This window comes from Talpa europaea (assembly GCF_964194135.1).
Source record: "Talpa europaea genome assembly, chromosome: 11".
Lineage (NCBI taxonomy): Eukaryota > Metazoa > Chordata > Mammalia > Eulipotyphla > Talpidae > Talpa > Talpa europaea.
The window spans coordinates 9,838,101-9,860,689 of NC_140078.1; the positions used below are offsets into that span (position 1 = coordinate 9,838,101).

Genomic DNA, 22,589 nt, shown 5'->3' on the forward strand with positions numbered 1-22,589 from the left:
CCAGGAGGAAAACAACAGAGAGGGCAAAATCTGAATGACCAAAGGCTATTCTGACCTGGCGATACCTGGCCTGGGGTGGTCAGGGAGGGAGGGAGCACCCCTGGGGATGTTCACACAGGACATGCTTGGGCAATTGACCAAAGCTTCCCTTGGGCTGCAGGATCAGCAGAACCCAGTGGGACCAACAGGTGGTGTTTGGTCAAAGAGGGCCAACAAAAAGGAGAACGAATTTGCTTTGGGATCTTGGTGACACTTGCATCCCCTCAATACAGCACAGACCCCAGGTTAAAGGTAAATTCTGGGACAGGGCAGGGCCTGTGGAGGGAGGAGCTTCACAGATGGGGTGCTGGGGAGAGAATTATGCAGTGTGGGAGTAGAAGAAAGCACTTTCCATCAGGATGTTTGTGGAAATGATTCTTGGTAAGGAGAGGGAGAGAAGGTCAGAGAACAAGGGATCTATCGTCATGGCTGGTAAGAAACTCTTCAGCTGAGCTCCCACCAGGAGCTTCTAGGTCAGGACTGGGCATGAGCAGCCGCTCAATGTCTGTGCTCTTTGTTTAATGAGCAAATGATCCCACAGAAGGCAGAACAGCACTGAAGTCCTCCTGGGCAATCTTCCTGCAAATTACAGACGTGAGTACAGTTTTCAGGGTATGATCTGCAGGGTGGAGGGTCCAAGATATACCCTGGAACACAGAACAGAAAAAAAAGATTCCAAACAATAGTTTGGAGTAACATTCAGACTCCAAAGTCCTAGGAACGGCCTGGAAACCAGTAACCCTGTTCTCCCTCATGCGGTCACAGGGAAGTGGAATATGATTTTTTTTCCTTAGCTGCCACCTTCTCAGAGTCCCAAGCAGGGAAAACCAGGGCTTGGATATTTGATTGAAGACAAAGTTCAGCAGAACCCTGTACCCACTGGGCATAAGACTTTTCCTTTCAGATCAGATGCCAGGTCTCCCATAAACTCTGGTTGGGTCTAGTTCAAGAGAGTGTTCAGTAAGAGAAGGGTGTGCGGGTTCATTTGCATTAATTCACAGTGCAGTTTCAAAGCAAGTTATGGAGTCATTAATAATATAGTTTATCCTAAGTTAGACCTAACAAGTAGGTTGACCTACTTATGGATAGGAGGATTGAGTAGGATGAAGACTACCGAGCACATGGAAGGTACTGGCATCAGAATGCTAGAATTCAAATTGCAAATGAGTTCTGGAGTAACTCTTTCCATGGGGAGAAAGGGGTATATTTCAGGATGGGGTGAAAGATCAGCTTCTCCTTCCTCCCTGGTCTCTAAAGGATGGGGAGGCCAGGGCACCATGATGCTCTTCCTTCTACTGTTAGAGAATAATAAGCATGTTCATGCTAGCATCTCACTGCCCCCACCCCCAAGTCAAAGCCAAGGTCACTTCTACCAGGAGGCCCTGCCCCAGGGTTCCAACTCACAATCTTTTTTTCTGTTGCTGAGTTCTAAAACTTTAAGGATGGGACCTGTTCACCCCCTTTATCCAAGTGTAACCAGGCCCTAACTTTTGCACCTTGTGAGAGGCCGTTATTAGGGGCAAATATTCGGTGTGGAGCAATCTATGCGCCCCTATTGCTTTATTGCAGGTATTTGCAACAAGAAGGGGTTCTGTAGGAGAGGGATAAATGATGAAGTCAGGGTTAAGATTGTAAAGCAAAAGGCGCCACAGCTGAGATGAAAGAAACCAGGGACCAAGCTTTTGACAGCAGGCAGAGACCAGTACCCAGCATGCACCTCCCAATCCTCCAACCGGGTCAGTTCAAGAAATTGGAACTGGCTTCCACGTTGGAAGCTTGGGGCTCAGTGGAGCAGTGTGGGGAAGGAGTTCATGAGCCAGGGGTCTCAGAGAGCCTGACCTTCTCAAGTTTTGCTTCCTCTTCTGGCTGTTTTACGCAATCTCACCAATAATATTTAGCAGTTTTTCAGAAAGCCTTGGTGCGGCTCTTCAATTTCAGTTCTTGACTTTCCAATTAACTCTATCCTGGGCATCCCCAGGCGTTGCAGCTTGCTGAGCCTTCCTCAGTCTCACAAAGCTGCATGCCCTCTTTGAGATTCCTAAAGCAGGACCCTGCCTCCTTACATACATGTGCCACCGCGCCTGTCTCTTCTGAGCCTGCAACATTCTGAAGCTGCTCTCGTCACCGAGGAGGCCGACGTGATGGATAATGGTTCCCTTCTCATTTGCTATTGGCTAAGATAGTGGCCAGCGCTCTTGTTAGGTTGAGCTGGGCAATGTGACCCCTAAGGTGGACTCTGTACCTTCCTGATGCCGATGCTGGTGATTGTGCCGGCACCTCTGGGTGTTTTAAATGTGAAGTGAAATGCTAAGATTTTCTTGCCTTGCCTCCCCACTCTCCACAGCGGAGATGATGTCGATTCCACGTTGATTTTTCTCTCTGTTTTAATGCTTGAAAAGTTGACCCAAGCATCCATGAAGGAGGTAGGGACAGCAAGAATAAGATGGATGACGAGGCTGATAACATTTCCAGTAGATAACATTTGCTGAGCCCTGTCCTGGGAGCGTGCTCCCCGTCTGCACGCACCATCTAGGTGTCTCTTCCCAATGACCCCAATGTCACCTTCTCCACTGCAAAGGCAAAAGCCAAGACCCAGACACTGTGCCCAAGATCACTCAGTAAGCAACAGAGCAAGGATTCAAACCTAGGACTTGCCGGCAATAAAGCTTGGACTTGGGAGATTTTGGAACTCGAGATGGTCCTTTTCTCACAAGGTGTGCCCGGGCCGAGAGCCCTTAGGCCCTGTCAGTCCTCAGATGCTGCCTCCCCCCGCACCCCCACAACCCAGGCCCAGACCCAGCACTTACTTAGAAAATGTTTCTTTGGACCCCCAGGCACTAGCTGTGGCACCAGGCAAATCCACAGCAGGAGCTGGAGACAGAGCGCAGGCTTCATGCTGCTGGCAGGGCAGGTGAGCAGGTGGCTCTGAGCTGCTGGCTTAGAGGAGAGAGGACAGGAGGGAAAGCGAGGTGGACCGGCCTGTGTGTTGGGAGCAGGCAGCGAGGGCTTGGCCCAAATCTAAGCACCTCCCAGCCACGCCCACTCCAAGGTCAGGCCCCCCCCCAACTTCTGACCTGTCCTGGCTCTCATCTCTAGGTCTTACTAATGTCCTTTCACCTGATTTTATAATTTTCCCTGTGGTGTTCTGCACTGTCTTGGTTGTATTTATTCTGAGAGGCTTGTTTTTTTTTTTTAATGAAATTGTAAATAATATAACTTTTTGAGTAATTTCTTTGTTGTTGTTGTTGCTGGTGTAAAGAAATGACTTTTGTATATTGATCTTCCTTCCTTCCCTCTCCCAGCACAACTCTCCAGCTCCTCTCGCCAGACTCTGATCACCACGCAGGGGACGATCATGGTCAGCCGGGCGCTGCCCATCCTGCTTCTCTGCCTGCTGCTGCTGCTGCAGGCCCAGGGACACTTCTGGAGAAGGAAAACCCAAGCAAGGCCCCAGGGATCGAAGCCAAACTGTATGTGATGGGCTGGGGGCGGGGCTGGGCAGGGGCCAGGAGGGGCCAGGAGGGGCCAGGAGGGGTCATGTCCAGTCTGAGCAAGACCTGGGCCCTGGAACTGGATTCAGCACAGCCTGCGCTGCCCGCAGCCTGATGGGGCTCCGAGCGCTCCCGAAACACGTCCTCAGCCCTGCACCAGGCCCTGGGAAGAGCCCCAGGCCGGCAGGGGGTCCTACCTCTCATGCTCCATCCCAAAAGTCCAGACACCCCACGCATCTCGGCCCTAGGACCGAGAGCCAGAGAAGACACCGCTGTCTTTGGCTCATCCACACGTGCAACGGGTGTTTGTGGGGGAGCCGTGGCCAGCCTTGGGTGCACAGGGTGAAGAGGGCCCAGGAATGTGGCAGTGGAGGGCACGTGGAAAGTGTCTTCCCTGGGGAGGGGGACTGGAGGCAGCGGGAGGGGAGAGGAGGCCAGGTCATCTTCCTCTGTGGAAGCTGCAGAGTCGGGAGTGTGGGCCTGGGGGGCAGAGGATGTCTCGGGCTGGCTGAGTTCTCAGGGTGAGAGTGTAGATTCTATGGGGCTGAGTTCACCCAGGCCTGGAGCAATGTGGGAGCAGGATGGTGTGGGGGGGGAGACAGAGGCCTGAGGTGTGCGGGGGAGGCTGGAGGGAGCAGGCTGGAAGGCCCTGCAGCCATCAGGTGCGAGTGCCCCTTGAGTCCAAGAGTCACCATTGGGTTCTGAGTCCGGGGTCTCGGAGAGGCGCTAAGCTTGAGAGGTTGTTCTCGAGGACGAGCTCCATTCACCCCATTCCTGCCTCTTTTAGACGCAAAGGCCTGTGAGGTGCGACCCAGCCCATATCTTTGCACACACCGCTGTTCGTATTTCCTGGAATGTACAAAAGCGAACACCGTGTGCTGCTCGACCTTCTGTGGGAACGTGTGTATGAACGTCCTGTGAGCAGGGAGCGCCCCACGTGCCTGCTGCTCCCCGAGCCTCCACTCAGAGACCATGCCTGCAGCTGAAGCTCCAGGACCTAGAGTCCCAGCCATGAGGGGTGACAGGAACGCTGCCCTCAAATAAAGGGCCCACAACCGCTGTCAAATAAAGCAGAGTGCAGCACTGGGACCTGCCTGCTGCAATCACTGGGACCCAGCACAGACCCGGGGTGTCCACGCCTCTGTCCTGCCTCCCTGCTCCCTCTCCACTTGGCCCACGCACCCCTGCCAGGCCCCTGGGGCTTGGCCCTGGCTCTTCTGCTCATGCCTCATGCGCGCGGCATCTCTCAGCGCTGGAGAGAACAGTCCTCATCCTGAGTCACAAGTGCCAGGTTAAGCGTGAGCTAGTCTGGGGGAGACCTGGGCCCAGAGAGGAGGCCCCAGGGCAGCATCCATCTTCCCAGCCCCAGAGCTTGCCACCCCTGCTCCCCATTCTGCTTGTGAGAATGTGAGGGAGAAGCAAACACTGAAGTGGCAGGAGCTTCCCCTCCCCCAACAGTGAGGAAAGACTCCCAGAGAAGCTGAGAGGCCAGAGAGTGAAGGTCAGGGCCTGCCTGCAGAGCCTGCTCCCTGCGGCACCCGCACCAGCTTCTACTCCCCCGTGGTGGCCCCCAGTCATGGCCGTGAAGCCTGTGCTCGCCCTGCACCCCTCCGCCACCCACCCTTGTGGCCGCTGTTCTGGTGGGGCCTGCAGCAGGCGCCCAGGTCTGAGACTCCAGAGCCTCCCACTAACCGAGCGCCCCACCTTTGCCTTGGCATCGTCCTCATGGTCTTGTTCTTTTCACCCAGGGGAGCCCACCGGGTGGTGGACAGGCGGTTCCTGCGGCAGCTGAGGGTCAACTTGCAGGATGACTGTGGGGCTTGTCCGTGGTCTCACGCGAGTTGATGGAAATTAACCACTGGAGAAGACGCCTTCTGCCCTGTGCAATTACAGCTCCTCTGACATGGCCTGGGGCTAACCCAGGCACTGGAGCCTGTGGTCGGTGGGATGTGAAGTCAGTGAGGACTCAAGCAGGGGGGCCGAGCAGGAGCAGGTGTTCAGGGTTACACGATGGTCAGCAATTTGTCTGCACACCTGTGACTGAAAGCGGCCATTAATCAGGGCAGATTCCAGTATTTGTTGGGCAGGGTCCTTTCGGCCCACCTGGCCGGGCAAGCTGTGTACCCTGGTCCGGGGTCACACACTTGGCTCCCTTCCATGTGCCAAGGCAGCAGATGACTGGCTGCTACTCTGCTAAAATCCTAAGGTTAACCACCCAGACTTCTGGGGGTGGCAAGCCTTCAACCGACCTCAGAATTCCAGTAGTTCCATCAGACAGATCCTGCCAGTGCAATTGTCTGGGGGTGGAGACAGACTCCTTGTGCTTCCTACTTACCATCTTTCCAAAATCTTGTCTATCTGGATTTTAAAAGAATTTATAGAATGAACACACACACACACACACACACACACACATTAAAGCATAGGGGAATGAAACATTTAATTTTTTGATTAATGCACTGAGCACAGGTTGCTCTCTTAATAGTACCAAGGCAACAAATAATATTCTGGAAAAAAACCATTGTTTTCTATAGAGAGAAGTAAATTAGATGAAGCACTGGGGAGCCCCAGAAAGCAGTCAAGGTCAGTGATATGGTGTAGAGTGCAGAGAGGCAAGGAAGCAGCCCCAGAGAAAACAAAGTTGGAGCAGTCTGCAAGGCTGTGCTTCCTGCTCGCTCTCCAACCTTCCCAGTTCTGCCCAGCAGTCTGGGAATGCTCCGCCCAGCCAGCATCTTCCCTGAACTACTCCCCGTCCCCCTGGTCCCTGGATTCCCTTCCCATTACGCTCCTTTTCTGGCATAAGGGCACTGGAGGCAGTGTCTTGTGTTGGGAAGAGGGTCCAGGGACTATCATGCTCCTAGTTCTAAGAGAAGCTGGGGGCTTCACCCTCTGGCACACCTGAATCTGCACCCACTTCCTCTAAAATCCTACACCCAGGACTTGTCGGCTGTGTGGCTGTGTGAAAGTTGCTTAACTCCCCTGTGCCTCAGTTTTGGTATTTGTAAAAACAGGAATAGTAGCAGTACTAAACTCATATGGTCCTTGAGATTATTAGTTAATACTTGTTAAATATCTGAAACAGGGAATTTGATGTTAAGCTGGGTGCTTGTTGATACTTGACTGGGTGTTTCATTTGCTTATTTAACAAACCATACACAGCACTCTGTATGTTAGACACTGGTTCTAAGTGCAGAACAAGTAATCACAGCCCTCCCAACAACCCAATGGGGTGTGTAGCCCAATAAAGGAAACGTCATTAAAATAGAGTCTACCATGAGATACCATCTTACACCAGTGAGAATGGCACATATTAAAAAAACTAGCAACAACAAATGCTGGCGAGGGTGTGGAGAAAAAGGAACTCTTCTGCACTGTTGGTGGGAGTGCAAACTGGTCCAACCACTGTGGAAAGCTGTGTGGAGATTTCTGGACCTACTAAACATAGAGCTTCCATATGATCCAGCAATTCCACTCCTAGGTATTTACCCAAAGGACACAGAAACATCAATTCCAAAGAACACCTGCACCCCTATGTTTATAGCAGCACTGTTTACAATAGCTAAGCTTTGGAAACAGCCCAAATGCCCAAAAATAGATGACTGGATCAAGAAGATGTGGTACATATACACCATGGAATATTACTCAGCATTCAAAAAAGATAAACACATGCAATTTGCAGCAACATGGATGGCGCTGGAAGGGATCATGCTCAGCGAAATAAACCAAAAAGAAAAAGAAAAATACCGGATGGTCTCACTCATAGCAGGAATCTAGAAAACTTAAATAAGGGACCAGGAAAATGAATAACTATAAGAAAGTGAAAATCAAAATCAACAAAAAACTATGAACCAGAGACACTTTTAGGGGGGCGGGGGCGGGAGGGGAGGGATTGGGGTCAGAATGGGGGGGCTGCAATTGTATGGGGAATATAACAATAAAATTTATTATAAAAAAAAATAATAAAATAGAGTCCAGTGGTCACCAGGCGGCGCTGTCACACAGCACAACTCACTGTCCATTCCAGACCCCAACGAAGGAGAAATCCACACTCTAGAAGGCAGGTTGCTTCTTTCTCAGCCATTCAGTCAAGTCCACCAGTGGACTTTCTTTTGAAAGAGCTCCTCTTCACTTCCTCCTTCTCTCCAAAAATACGTTCCTCTCCTGTTTGTGGAATTTGCTTTTATTTATTTATTTATTTTGCTAGAGCTTGCTTGTTCCAAATTGCATTTCCTTTGCTATTCCTGAATAAACCCATTTTTGCTGGTAAAGTAACTGTCTATTTTATTTCTTAGATGAAGAGAGGAAAGTGCTGTTATTATACCCACTTTACATATGAGGACAGTGAGGCCATGGAAGATTCGTGCCATGCCCCGAATAATTAGCAGAGTAGCTAAGATTTGAGTCCAGGTTAAGCTTGCTTTTTACACCTCCACATTATGTGACTTTTTCTAAACTCTCTTGGTAGAGCTCTCTTTTTTCATCAATGCAAAAACACAAGACATCAGCAATAAGGTAGTGGTAGGATGGTGCTATTTGTGGAAAATTTAAAATGGAAGTGAACAGGACTTTACAAAAGTCATCACCCAAATGGCAGAGGAAAGTAAGCACAAAGATCCTTCTCCTCCACACTCACCCAGACTTCTGGGAAACGTGTGTCTTGGGGGAGGGGAGCCTCCTGCCATCCCACGCTGTTCTACCTACATTACCTGCACCAAAAAAGAAATTATGAAGTACTCCTTGCAGAGCATTTAGTGACAATTTTTCTGTTTGCTTGGGGCAAAACTCATAAAATGTACAGTAACAAATCATGATTGCATTCTCAGGCTTTCAAATCTATCCTGCTCCGTTTCTTGTGAAGGTCTCCGCAGTTCCCTGGGACCAAGAAAAGAACCATCAGCCAAATAATTGCCGGCACTTGCAGCATCTTCAGAGATCTTCAGAGGTAGGTGGGAGTCACAGTCTGGGAGCTGGAGGGGTGAACCTGCAAATACTTTCATTTGTGATTTTGTTGGATGCATTTCCTTTCCAAATCAGGCCTCTGGATCATACCAACACTCTCCTTAATGCAGGGAAGAAATGATGGACCGAGTTGTTGAAATGGAGAAACTGAGAGAGAAAAATGACACCTCTAGACACTGAGTCCCTTTGGATGTGACACCCCTAGGAGGGCACTTTGCACTGTCCACAAGTACCCCTCTAAGACTGCATGACCTGACCCTAATCTTGAAAAAATTTCAAACAAACCCCAAATGAGGAACGGTTAATTAAAAGAAAAGAGTGACTATAGTCTTCAAAAATTTCGATGTTGTAAAAGACAAGGGATATTATTGGGTGGATTTGTGAAATGGAATCTGGATGACAGATGAGAATTCCCAGGAACATCCCCACCGCCCCCAGCAAGGTAGAGAAATTATGATCCATGGAAAAAATTAATGATAGACATAATAGGACCATGATCTATGAAACAGAATTCAGGAAAAAAAAATAGGAGGGAAAGAGAGACCCCTCAAATGTGAGCACAGTCAGGTCATAAATTCCTAAAATAGGTGAATCTAAGAAAAGGTATCAAGAAGTCCTCTATTTTTTTTTTAAAGATTTATTTTATGCATACAAGAGCTGGGGTACAGGCCAGAGATGTGAGGGGCAGGGGCCGGTGAGAGGATTCACCAGAGATCCAGACAGAGTGGGTAACAGAATGGGCAGATTGACTGAAATACGCTGCTGAGGGGAGCAGTGGGCGAGACAGGAGAGGTCTGCTGCGCCATGTGGGTTGCTCCCCGGCAGGCCGGGGATTGAACTCGTGCTGCAGAGGCTGTGGATTGCTTCATATTGTGGTGCTTAATCCCTTGCACCGCCAGGGAGGCCCCAAATAATATCTTTTAAATGTTTAAGCAACTCCTCACATGGGTCCAGGTGCCTCAAATTTTAATCTTCCTATTTTATAATTTTTCACACATGCTAAGAGGAGAATAAATTCAGCCCTTTTCATGAGTTTTGCACCTTTTAAAATAACTCAAGGTGTCGTGTCTGCTTTGGAGCATCTGAAGGGATTTCAGCCACTACGTATAGGTTCTCTTCTGCTTGGTTGAACATATTTAAGCAAAAATACTTTGTGGGAAATTGGTCACTTGCAGGGAAAGAGACAGTCACACCACTGTAACTGTGATTCACGTTCTTCAGACTTGGGCTTTCTTTTAACTTCCTTTCTGTTTGATGGGGTGGGGGGCTAAGAGAGGAAGGGGGAATGAGTTGGGATTTTTTTTCTTATCTTCTTATTTTTACTTATTTTTTTTTTTAATTTGGAGTAAATTTTTTTGAACAATACTCCTTCTCCAGAGCCCCAAATTTCACCACCACTGCCTAAAGCAATAGTCAGCATGTTTTTTGCATAGTCATGTTTTTTGCATAGTCCTAGACACTCTCTCTTTTTCCTCCTTCACGTTGATCTTAAACAAGAAATCTCTCTAGGAGCCTTCCTGGTGGCCTAGAGGTTAAATCTCAGCACTATTACCTCAACAGCCTGAGTTGCTAACCCTCATGGTGCAGCAGACCTCTCCTGTCTCGCCCGCTGCTCCCCTCAGTAGTGTGTTTCGTCAGTCTGCCTGTTCTGTTCCCCACTCTGTCTCTGGTGAATCTTCTCACCCCCTGCACCTCTGGCCTGTACCCCAGCTCTTCTATATATAAATAAATAAAATTTTAAAAGGTATATAACCACAAGTCCGATATGATTTTAGTTTTATAAAAATTCATGAGCATATGCATGCACATAACATGCAGTTATATGAAATTGCTAGAAATATTTTCTTCCTTGTAGTTTTTTATGTTTTAATATATAAGCTTCAGGTATGCAGCCTCACACCTCACAACTGCACCCCATGTACATGCCATGTTTGGAGAATTTTGTCAGCTGAATTTAAATTATCTTTTCATTAAGGAAAGGCAATCCATTTAAAAAATAAATTTTCTTTCTACAAAAGAAAGGCATGACGTGTGATATGGAAAAATACCTTTTGGGAAAGCCAGTGCTGGGCTTATGTGTGTGCCTGTTGTGGGCTGGATGGAGGGCAAGAAAGATTAAGTAGAAGACAGGACAAGGAAATCTTGAAATACTTCTCGCTTCACAAATCTCTCTATCTGTATCTCTTGATCTCAAGCAGAAACTGGGAAGGAAAGAAAATCTTGACAATATCTATCTGGACACATTCACGGCCAGCAGCATGAAGTTCTGGACGCTGATACTCATAGCTTCCTTCTGTATGACTCTGTCAGTGCTGGGAGCACTGAAGAGAAGATACTCCGGTAGGTGATAAGGCTGGGGGTGGGGGTGGGGACCAACGTGGGGGGTGGGGACATTGTGTTCGGGACACCTGATTCAGGACAAAGGCCTTTTTGTGCACAGAGATAAAGATCTTTCGCTGCTTCTTCTTTGAACTTTGAGAATAGCATTGATGATCTTTCAACTTTTATGTAAAATCTGTAAGTTCAAAGGATGTAATATTTTCCCAGGTCAGGCTATCTTTAGGTGGGAGTTGGACCGCAGTGCAGAGCTGCTGTATCTTCCTGGCCTTCTAGAAGCTCTGTGTCCCAGCTGTGTGTACTCTGATGAGCACCAGTGGGTATTTCTTAATAGACACCCTTACTTTTAGTGACAGGATGTTTGAGAATGTGAAAAGATAGAAAAGAGACAAAAGGTGAGTCCTCAGTGGGGCAAAATTTGCAGGGGACGGGGTGGGGGTGGGGAGAGGTCATAGGATAAGAAAATGGAATTAATGGAGAGGCCAGGAAGATTGAGTGAGAAAAACAAGAATTTGGAGAGAAGTTGAGTCATTACAAGCAGGTCAGCAAGGAGGGGAAGGAAAGGAGAGTCTCTTCCTTGCTGTTCCTGATCTAGCTTCCCACAGCATGAAATGGGGTGATACTGAAACTCAGGCTGGCCAGCTTCTGAGGCTGCCAGCCACACAAATGGCGAATGTAGAGCAGGGCTCAGCAATGTGGGGGTGCCTAAAGAGGGCCCAGAGATTGCAACACCGGTAGGACCTGTGGGAGCAGAGAACGCAATGGGGTCCGTGAAATGCAACGACTGGGATTTGAGGCGTCCTGGGAGGCAGGTAGGTGTGTTGGTGGGGACTTGGGGTGTCGATGCTAGGAGGGACTATTAAATGAATACGGGACTTTTTTCTCCTGGATGGCTGCGTGGCCCCTGCCAGGCTATTACCATTTCATCTCTATTTTCAGAAGCTGAAATGACCATTGAGGAGTGCAGGGGAGAGGCAGACGTCCTGCAATGCACCAAGGTGTGCTCGAAAACCTTCAAGTGCATGGAAGTGAACCACACGTGCTGCTGGACATACTGTGGAAACATCTGCTGGGCGAATTAATGAGTTGGGAGATATGTGCTTGGGCAAGTGTCTTCATGGATTCTTACCCTACCCCTGTTTTTTCCTAAACAGAGGCGTGAAGTAGCCCAGTTCCTAGGCACAAAAATAGCAGAAGACCCTAAATCTGGAAAACAATTTATTGGCAAATAAACAAGATGACAGCTTGGGGCATATTCTTCCTTTCACTACATCATCAGTGCCTGTGCTGGGCTCACTGTATCGCTCAAGAGTTTGTTCATTTCCAAACTTTTGTCCAGATTTCTGACTGATACCTCCATACTCAGACTTTTCCATGAGCTATTTTGGCTTGGCCAGTCCCCAAATCTCTACCTTTCTCTATTCAATGAGTCAGCCCCCCAGCCCCGCCTTTGTCACTTCTTACATCAAGTGTCCCTGTCCCACGGTCTGGGGCGGATGGGCACTGCTAAGATTGGGGTGGAATACATGTTTCTCAGAGTCTTTGCCTCTAAGTGTCTAACCTTTTTCTCTTTCAGAGAATCTATGAAAGAAAAGGAACACTCTAACCTCCGGCGAGGCACTGGTGTGTTCTCACTGAGGGCTGAGCAGCAGCAAATCCTTAACAAATAAACTCAATCACCAAGAATGGCTTTGACTTTTTCCCACTCCAGGCCACTACCCTTGACTGCCCTTCATCCATCCCCCATAAGTTCCAGTCCTACTCCTGCACGCCCGTTCCATCACCTTAGGACTCGGGACTAGTCTCACCGACTGCACAGAATAGAAGGGGTCAGCTCGCACATGCTGCAGGGAGCAGGCTCTGCAGGCAGGCCCTGACCTTCACTCTCTGGCCTCTCAGCTTCTCTGGGAGTCTTTCCTCACTGTTGGGGGAGGGGAGGCTCCTGCCACTCCAGTGTTTGCTTCTCCCTCACATTCTCACAAGCAGAATGGGGAGCAGGGGTGGCAAGCTCTGGGGCTGGGAAGATGGATGCTGCCCTGGGGCCTCCTCTCTGGGCCCAGGTCTCCCCCAGACTAGCTCATGCTTAACCTGGCACTTGTGACTCAGGATGAGGACTGTTCTCTCCAGTGCTGAGAGATGCTGCGCACACGAGGCATGAGCAGAAGAGCCAGGGCCGAGCCCCAGGAGCCTGGCAGGGGTGCGTGGGCCAAGTGGAGAGGGAGCAGGGAGGCAGGACAAAGGCGGGGGCACCCCGGGTCTGCGCTGGGTCCCAGTGATTGCAGCAGGCAGGTCCTGGTGCCACGGTCTGCTTTATTTGACAGTGGTTGTGAGGGCAGTTTTGAGGACAGTGTTCCTGTCGCCACTCTCACAGCTGGAACTCTGGCGCTTCAGCTGCAGGCGCGGTCTCTGAGTGGAGGCTCGGGGAGCAGCAGGCATGTGGGGCGCTCCCCACTCACTCAAGGATGCTCATGCACACATTCCCACAGAACGCCGTGCAGCAGATTTTGTTTGCTTGGCACTCCATGTCGTGCTGACAGTGGTAGCTGCACAAGTGTGTGCTCACATGCTTCTTGCACTGGCCTATAACTCTGGGTGGTACAGTGACTGGAACAGAGCAGCAGATGGGTGAACAGTACAGGTCCCTGGAGAGCACCCCTCCCTTAACCTCATTCAGTTTCAGTTCAACTCAGGACTCTTAGACTCTCAGGGCACTCAGGCCTGCCCCTCACCAATCCTGATGGCTGCAGGGCCTTCCAGCCTGCTGCCTCCAGCCTCCCCTGCACACCTCAGGCCTCTGTCTCCCCACCCCCCCTCCCACCCTGCTCCCACATTGCTCCCGGCCTGGGTGAACTCAGCCCCACAGAATCTACACTCTCACCCTGAGAACTCAGCTGGCCCGAGACATCCTCTGCCCCCCAGTCCCACACTCCCGACTCTGCAGCTTCCACAGAGGATGACCTGGCCTCCTCTCCCCTCCCGCTGCCTCCAGTCCCCCTCCCCAGGGAAGACACTTTCCACCTGCCCCTCCACTGCCACATTCCTGGGCCCTCTTCACCCTGTGCACCCAAGGCTGGCTTCCCGACGTCCTCTCTTTCCATGTCTCCCCCACAAAGACCCGTTGCATGTGTGGATGAGCCAAAGACAGCGGTGTCTTCTCTGGCTCTCGGTCCTAGGGCCGAGATGCGTGGGGTGTCTGGACTTTTGGGATGGAGCATGAGAGGTAGGACCCCCTGCTTGCCTGGGGCTCTTCCCAGGGCCTGGTGCAGGGCTGAGGATGTGTTTCAGGAGCGCTCGGAGCCCCATCGGGCTGCGGGCAGCTCAGGATGTGCTGAATCCAGTTCCAGGGCCCAGATCCTGCTCAGACTGGACATGACCCCTCCTGGCCCCTCCTGGCCCCTGCCCAGCCCCGCCCCCAGCCCATCACATACATTTTGCCTTTGATCCCTGGGGCCTCGCTTGGGTTTTCCTTCTCCGGAAGTGTCCCTGGGCCTGCAGCAGCAGCAGCAGGCAGAGAAGCAGGATGGGCAGCGCCCGGCTGACCATGATGGTCCCCTGCGTGGTGATCGGAGTCTGGCGAGAGGAGCTGGAGAGTTGTGCTGGGAGAGGGAAGGAAGGAAAAAGCTGCCGACTGGCTCCTTACTGCCTCCACAGTGTCCTGGCAGGGCCAGGTGACCTTGTTTCCTGCCCAGGCCCAGCGTGACCTGCCTTGTGTGGGCCTGGGCTCATAGGTGGGGCCTCCTCTCTCCAAACTCGCCCTCCTCTGCAAACACATTTCCCCTTAAAACTTATACTCTATATCTGTCTTCTAGTTACAAAATAATTGACTTAAAAGAGAAAAATAGAATTAAGAACATCTCAAATAATAGAATTAAGCTTTATGTTAATGATTTATCTTTCCCCTTTCTTTGCACGTTTAATAGACAGTCCTTTGTTTTCCCTTTTGGAATAACCCACCTTTTGTTACCTATCTTGGGCCACCTTCATTTAGCACATAAATCTCCCAGAAATCATTGTTTTCATAACTCATAGCTCTCACATTTCAATATATGCCTATGTCAAGCATTTGTGTTGTAAGAATTACTGATTATTTAGACATTGTCATGTTGAGCATTTTATTCATAAATCCTTATTTTTTATTTTTTGAAGATTTATTTATTTATACAAGAACTGGGGTACAGGCCAGAGGTATGGGGGGTGAGAGGATTCACCAGAGACAGAGTGGGGAACAGAACAGGCAGACTGACTGAAATACACTGCTGAGGGGAGCAGCGGGGAGACAGGAGAGGTCTGCTGCGCCATGTGGGAATCTCCCCAGCCAGCCGGGATCGAACCCGCACTGCAGAGGCTGCGGACAGCTTCACAGTGCTGCACTCAACCTCCTGCACCACCAGGGAGGCCCTAAATCCTTATTTTTTTTTTTAATTAATAAATTTTATTTTTATATTCCCCATACAATTGCAATCCCCCCATTCTGACCCCAATCCCTCCCCTCCCGCCCCCCACCCCCCAAAATGTGTCTCTGGTTCATAGTTTTTGTTGATTTTGATTTTCACTTTCTTATAGTTATTCATTTTCCTGGTCCCTTATTTAAGTTTTCTAGATCCCTGCTATGAGTGAGACCATCCGGTATTTTTCTTTTTCTTTTTGGCTTATTTCACTGAGCATGATCCCTTCCAGCGCCATCCATGTTGCTGCAAATTGCATGTGTTTATCTTTTTTGAATGCTGAGTAATATTCCATGGTGTATATGGACCACATCTTCTTGATCCAGTCATCTATTTTTGGGCATTTGGGCTGTTTCCAAAGCTTAGCTATTGTAAACAGTGCTGCTATAAACATAGGGGTGCAGGTGTTCTTTGGAATTGATGTTTCTGTGTTCTTTGGGTAAATACCTAGGAGTGGAATTGCTGGATCCTGTGGAAGCTCTATGTTTAGTAGGTCCAGAAATCTCCACACAGCTCTCCATAGTGGCCTAAATCCTTATTTTTTTAAGACTAAAGTAAGAGGTAGAATTTGTGGTGAAAGAGCATTTACAATACAAAATTATATGTATCTATATTCACACATGCAGTCAAGTATCCATGTGCACTCACACAGAGAAACACAGTATCACTTCATTTACTTGTTTTTCTCTCTGTTTGACCACCTATGTATGGATCCTAAATATTATAGTTTTGTTTGGCCTGTTTTTGAATGGTATGTACATGGAATCATGCTTCCTGTGTTCCTTTATGTTTTTTTGCTTCTTCCATTCAACATGCTGTAAGATTCATTCTTCCATTCATTCAGAGCTAATTGTAGCTAAATAGTATTCATTTTCATTGCTGACTAATGCTCATGTCCCCACACAGACTAAAGTTTATGGAGTCTATGGGCCAACCAAAAGAAAGAGAATAAAAAGGAGAGAATAATGAGAACAAGGAGGAGGTGAAGGAGACAAAGAATCATTAGACAAAGCTTAAAGTTGATACTTTGAATAGTTTAGTGACCAGACAACCACTGGAAAGACTGAGATGTTGGCAGAAGTTAAGATAAAAAGGGAAAATACTTGTCAGCAGGAGAACAGAAAAACAAATTGTGTGTAGCCATAGAAGGAAGTATGATAGAGCAATGAAAAATAAGGAACTCATTTACACACAGAAACATGGATAAATATTAGAATTGTTATGCGGAATGAAAAAAATCATAAATCCATAGACTGTAGAAGGTGGTACCATTTTCATTAAGTTCAAAAATAAGTAAAATAGGGGCCTCCCTGGTGGCACAAGGGGTTAAGTCTTAGCATTTTCAAGATATTGCCAGCCACTGCAGCATGATTTCCACCCCCCACATGGCACAGCAGACCTCTCCTGTCTCACCTGCTACTCCCCTCAGCAGCTTACTTCAGTCAATCCACCTGTTCTGCTCCCTACTCTGTCTGTGGTGAATCCTCCCACCTCCCCCGAACCTCTGACCTACACCCCAGTTCTTGTGTGCATATATAAACAAATATAAGTCTTAAAAAAAATAAGCAAAATGAGAGAACATACTGGGATGAAAATATCATTTAAAAAGTAACAAAGTTGGGCCTCCCTGGTGGTGCAAGGGGTTAAGCACCACACTATGAAGCATCTGCAGCCTCTGCAGCACGAGTTCGATCCCGGCCAGTCTGGGAGCTACCCACATGGCGCGGCAGACCTCTCCTGTCTCCCCCACTGCTCCCCTCAGCAGTGTATTTCGTCAGTCTGCCTGTTCTGTTCCACGCTCTGTCTCTGGTGAATCCTCTCACCTCCTGCCTCTCTGGCCTGTATCCCAACTCTTGTATGCATAAATAAATAAATCTTAAAAAAAAATGTAACAAAGTTTAGGAAACTCCTCACTTTCATCGGAAGGCAGAGCCTGTAAGTAGAGGAAATGGTTTTAGATAAATTCCTTAATCTGAGTTTACCCCCAAATGCAGAGCCCAGGTTTAGAGTTTGCATGAGTTAGTTTATTTGGGGAGGTGATCCCAGGAAGCATGAGTGCAGAAGGGGAAATGGGAAAGAGGAAAAAGACAATACAAGAATGTTCTGTGGAACAGCTCCTCGCCAAACACCCAGAACTCCATCTCTGGGGACTGTCTGAGGAGCACATAGGATGCTTCCAGAATTGTCAGCCTAGAGGAGGAGAAAGGAGAAAGACTCACATGTTGAGTCCTAATCCCACGGGCCAAGCATTGCCCCCAGGGGTATGGGCTCCTTCCTGATTTCAGGTTGTGCATTCTAGTACATTCTAGGGCAGACCATTGTTTAAGTCACAGGACATGTGTAAGAGACATGCAATATAGCTGGGGCAACGTGCTGTCAGGTTACACCTGCACAAAGCTTGTTGACCAGCAGTAACCTGGAGTGGGCCAGGTGGGGAAGAGGCTAGGGACAAGAAGGTGTCCAGGTAGATCCACTGATGCCTCCACTAATCCCAAACCATCACAAGGCCACCAGGTCATAGCTTGCCTTCTAATGACTTAATAAAAGTCTGTTTGCAGCAGGCTGCGCTACCCATGCTGTCTCTTGACAAGGTCTGGGCACTGGGGGGAGACTCCCAAGAAGAGGGGAGTTCCTGTGCTCCCCAGAAGAGGGAAGTTGTACTTCCCAAAAGAGGGGAGTTCTTGCACTTCCCAAGAAGGTCTGAACTAGGGAGTCTCCATGGCAACGCCTGCCAATGCTCTCTTCTTTGTTCTTGGTTAATGCCAAAGTAAGTTAGTTATTAATTGGCCTGTGAAAACCCAATTCGGACCTAGACGTTAATTGATTTATTGTTCTTACACTTGAATCAGTATCAAAGAAAGTACAAAATGCTAAAAGTATAGTTAGGAAAGAAATGTTTTGGCCCTGAGAATCATGGAGAACAAGCTGCCCTGAACCAGCTGTGCTTGGAAACCATAGCCTAACACAGGGGGTACATTTCCTGGTGTATGCAAAAGGTCAATAGTTCGCAGGCGGTGTGGAGGTTAGGTATTTCTAGTTAGGAGTTAGACTTCAGTAGAATGACATGGATTTGATGAGTTGCTTTAGGCCACTTTGAAGTAATTGATAAATTAGCCAAGTTAATTGAGTGCTAAGGAGATAGGTTGATTTTTAGTAATAGAGTATACAATAGAACTTTTACACCCACTATGAAACTAGGAAAGTTCACTAGAATGCTTAATTGTTGCCAAATGTTGTGCTGTCTTATATAATTGATCACGTTAGAAAATGAGCTGTACCTAGGAAACTAATTGTTCCTGACGTTTTTTTAAGGTAACCAAAGAAATGCCCTCTTGGTATGAGACCAAGGGAGTCTCGACATGTTCATGAGAAAATATGTATTGATTGTCTTTGTTCTGCTTCAATGCTGATGTAATCCCTCCGCTTGCCTTAAGGTATAAATAAAGACCCGCTGAGACCCTCAGCAGGAGATACTTGCACGAAAGAAGGTGTCTGTGTTTACCTCACTCCACTTCCCCTCAGCCCCCCAAGATTTCACCGATGCCATCCTCTCCTTTCTGAGACCCCTGACACGACATCTAGCTGGAGCTGGTCTCCAGCATCTGTTGGTAGAATAAGCTACAGATCTCATGCGGCATCTATTCCTGGGACCACAGATGCCTCCTTCCCTGCCATCCCACATCTCCCTCGTCCTGGACCTGCACTTCAGTGGACCTGATCTATTTGCTTAGTGATACGATCCAAAGCTTCATCTCTGAGGGATCTGAAGCATCAGTTGTTTTATCTTTTTGAGGTCAGGATTTGTGTAGACATCTGTTTAGACTTACCGTCACATCTCAGTTATCACCCTGGCCAATATCCTAGCTCCTTTCATTGATACTGGGCTCACTTTAATCGGGAGCCCCGAAACATCAGGTGGCAGTCATAATTTCAAAGAAAGTGGAACTTCCACTGCATTGGGCCCCTGTAACTATTACTCCCACCAACGTCTCTAAATCTGGAGCCTAAGGTTTGGAGATGGGAGACACAGACTGTACCCATGGAAGTGATGGCAGGAAAGACCAACCCTCGCCTTGTGTCCTGGACCTGGGGACTCTTGTTGGAGGCCAAAACCACACACGTCAACTGTTTGACCTGATGGAGTGTGAAGCACGATGCCATGGCAGTGTCACTGTCTGTCCTTGGATGGCACAGCTGGCGGAAGGGCAAGCTCACATCCAACGAAAGGAGAGTTCCAGGAAGGATGAGTTCCTTCCCTCTCCACTCTCTATAAACACCACAACACTTATGATCAAATTCTGGGCTTAATTTTCAGTGCACTTTTCTCTCCAGCTGCAAACATGAATGTTTCATTGAAAGTTGTCTGCATTTCATAGCACACCTTGAATTAATAATGACTCACAAGCATGCCACTTTCTTTGTTTAAAGGGCATTTGGTGAGAGATGATGTTAGACTTTAATGAAGGAGAATCAATACAAGGGAGGGTGGGACCTTCAGCACACCCATGGTGGGACACACCACATGTAAAGAAAAATAGATAGGCAGACTCTGTCCTCCCCTCCTGCCTATGGATAGAACAGATAAAGATCGACCAGATAAAGATTAAGATTCTAGAGACATGCAACTTGGACCAGCCAGGGTGCAACCCAGGCACAGAATGTTCTTCCAAGCTTAGCAGGAGACACTGCTTGCATCAAAGGAAACCCAGTACTTCTGGGTGAGAGAATAACAAAGGAAAGAGTCTTTGATATGGCCCACCTGTGGTTACAGGACAGCCCCTGGAGAGCTGCCACAACCAAAATATCTACAAAGTTCTAGGCCTTTGAACTTTGTTTTTCTGCTGTTCTGCCCCGTTCCAGGCCACAGCTTTCCTACCCTCTCCCCAAATAAAAGGAGGCCAGACGAAGAAAATCTTGGTCAGTCTCTGTGACCTCTCAACTCACTTTCAGAGGTAGGTGGAGGTGAGTGTCTTAAAGTGTGAGCTTTTGTTTGTGACTTGCCTGAATCTGTTCCCTGCCCAGGTGGTGTCTATTCTATCTTTTTGAGGTGGAGGTTATTATCTCTGTTGTTCAAATACAATAATTGAGAGCAAGGTGACATGACCTGTGTGAGGTGCAAAGGTAGGAGGCATAGAGATGAAACCAGAAACCAGCGTTCTTGAGTCTAGATCCAGTACCGCGCTCTCTCTCTCTCTCTCTCTCTTTTTTTTTTAAAGATTTATTTATTTATGTATACAAGAGCTGGGTACAGACCAGAGGTGTGGGGAGTGAGAGGATTTACCAGAGACAGAGTAGGGAATAGAACAGGCAGATTGACCAAAGTACACTGTTGAGGGGAGCCGCGGGCGAGTCAGGAGAGGTCTGCTGCGCCATGTGGGTTTCTCCCTGGCTGGCCAGGAATCGAACTAGTGCTGCAGTGGCTGTGGATTGCTTCATAGGTTGCATCTTAACCCTTGCGCCACCAGGGAGGCCCCAGTACCTCTCTTTAACATTATCTGAAAAGCCCAGGATTCTGGATTTTGTGGGGGAGGATCCAGGATTCTAAATTTCGTGCCTGTGCTCTGTCTCAGGATGACCAAAGAAATCATCCAGAAATCTGTGTGTGAGTAGTGCCCAGCCTGGCACAGTGTTTCTCTTCTCTGGGATCATTTAGTATAACTGAGATGAGCAAATAAGGGGAACTGGGCAGACCCAGGATCCAGAACACACAGTAAGGGGCAAGTAAGGACTCAGAAAAATTGGGCTAAGAGCAAGAACTTATAAATTAACAGATCTCAAAGTTCTGGAAAACTTAGGCCAAGAATGATATATTTTTGAATGCAAATAAATAGCTACAGAGACCCCATGGCTTTGGGTCTATTGTGTTTTGTCACTGTGTGCCACTTTCCCTCCTTTGTGCAAAAGGTAGGTGTAAGAATCCAGAGGTCCATCCTGATCTATGCCTGCCTTTACCCAGTTACCCCAGATCTCATATCCTCACCTGTTCTTGGGCACAGAGCGTTTGCACTGAACACTGAACCTTCTAAGTGCTGGTGCGTGGAGATGATCAGAACTCGAGCCAGGTGGGTGCCCTTGCTGGCTGGCTTTCCTGTTCAAAACAAATGAGTAATCTGTAGGATTTCTAGAGGCCTACCGTGTCCAGTGATTGTTTTCCTTTGACCTGAAGCTTCACCAATTAAGTTGTATCTGAAAGGTCCATGCAGGAGGCTGGAACGCAAAAACCCACCAGGCAGCCCACCTGGCAACAGGAATGCGGAAGCCTGCCTAGAGAATTCAGACAATGAACCTCCCCTGACCTACACATCTTTTCATGCCCTACAAATTTTTCCCGCTGTACGAACCCAGTTTCCCACCTGACCTCTCCTCACCCTATAAAAGCCTGCCTCCCCCTAGCAACAGGCGTGACTTCACCAACCCCCACCTTGGGTCCATGAGGTGCACCCGGGGCGCAGTAAATTTTCCCTTCCTTTGAGAAAGCTTGGCCTGGCTCTCTTTTCTTTACCACGCCAAACCTTTCGGTATCCTTTGATGAAAATATTGCCAGTGGTAAATGACTTCTCAACACCTGCTTTGGTAGTTTTCCTTCATCATGCCACACGGAGGCCGGCTGGCAGCGATGTGGGTTCTTAAGGAAGGTCAGAAAGCAGAGACAAGCCTCCAAGAGTTGGCACCCCCAAGTATCTGATCTATTTCTTTGAAAGGACGTCTCTTCTCATCTTTCTCTCCAAATCTTCTTTTGCTCTTGTCTCTCCTCAAGTCTCCTCAATCCAGTTTGCTTCTAAGTAAATGTGTTTAATGATTTCACGTCCCTGAACTTTTATTTTTCTAACTTCCAAATTGCACAGATTGAGAGTGGATTTTTCGAAGTCCCCTGGTAGGGGAGCAACCATAATATTTATAATTGGGTCATTGGCATGGCTTCTATGATGAGATCACAATTTTTTTGGTCTCCTCATTCCCATGCTTTGTTCAGAATGGCTAATTATTGTCTTGCTTCTTCAGAAACACTTCGCAGGTCCCCACAAATTTTGCATGACTCTCCAGTCCCAAAACATATTCATGAAGTAATGGTCCAAATATGCAGCCCATGTAATTAACCACAACTCTGTCAATAGTGTGGAACTGCGGACTCTCCCCTCCTTCGGAAGTGCCAGTTGTGGAAGAGGATGTGGTTGACCTCTTTCTTGAGGCTCTCTGTGATTCTGTACCTCCACCCCCACCTGGTTAAAAAGAGTTCCCTTCTCCTGTGTGGGAGGGGAAGGAAGGCCCCATAGGTAGGAAGAAGATGCTGCTATAGGTGGCTTTGGATGGCTGGGCA

At 48.3% G+C, this 22,589-nt stretch overlaps 1 protein-coding gene across 1 annotated transcript in view; it reads left to right on the forward strand.

The window, feature by feature from the left end:
- Positions 1-464: 464 nt before the first annotated feature.
- Positions 465-22,589, forward strand: part of LOC311179408 (WAP four-disulfide core domain protein 8-like) — a gene marked incomplete at its 5' end in the record, with an annotated part of 52,750 nt that continues 30,625 nt past the window's right edge. Inside the window, one exon of the mRNA XM_084246619.1 lies at positions 465-471. Within this exon, the coding sequence (XP_084102745.1) occupies positions 465-471 (7 nt within the window). The remainder of the gene's footprint in view (positions 472-22,589) is intronic.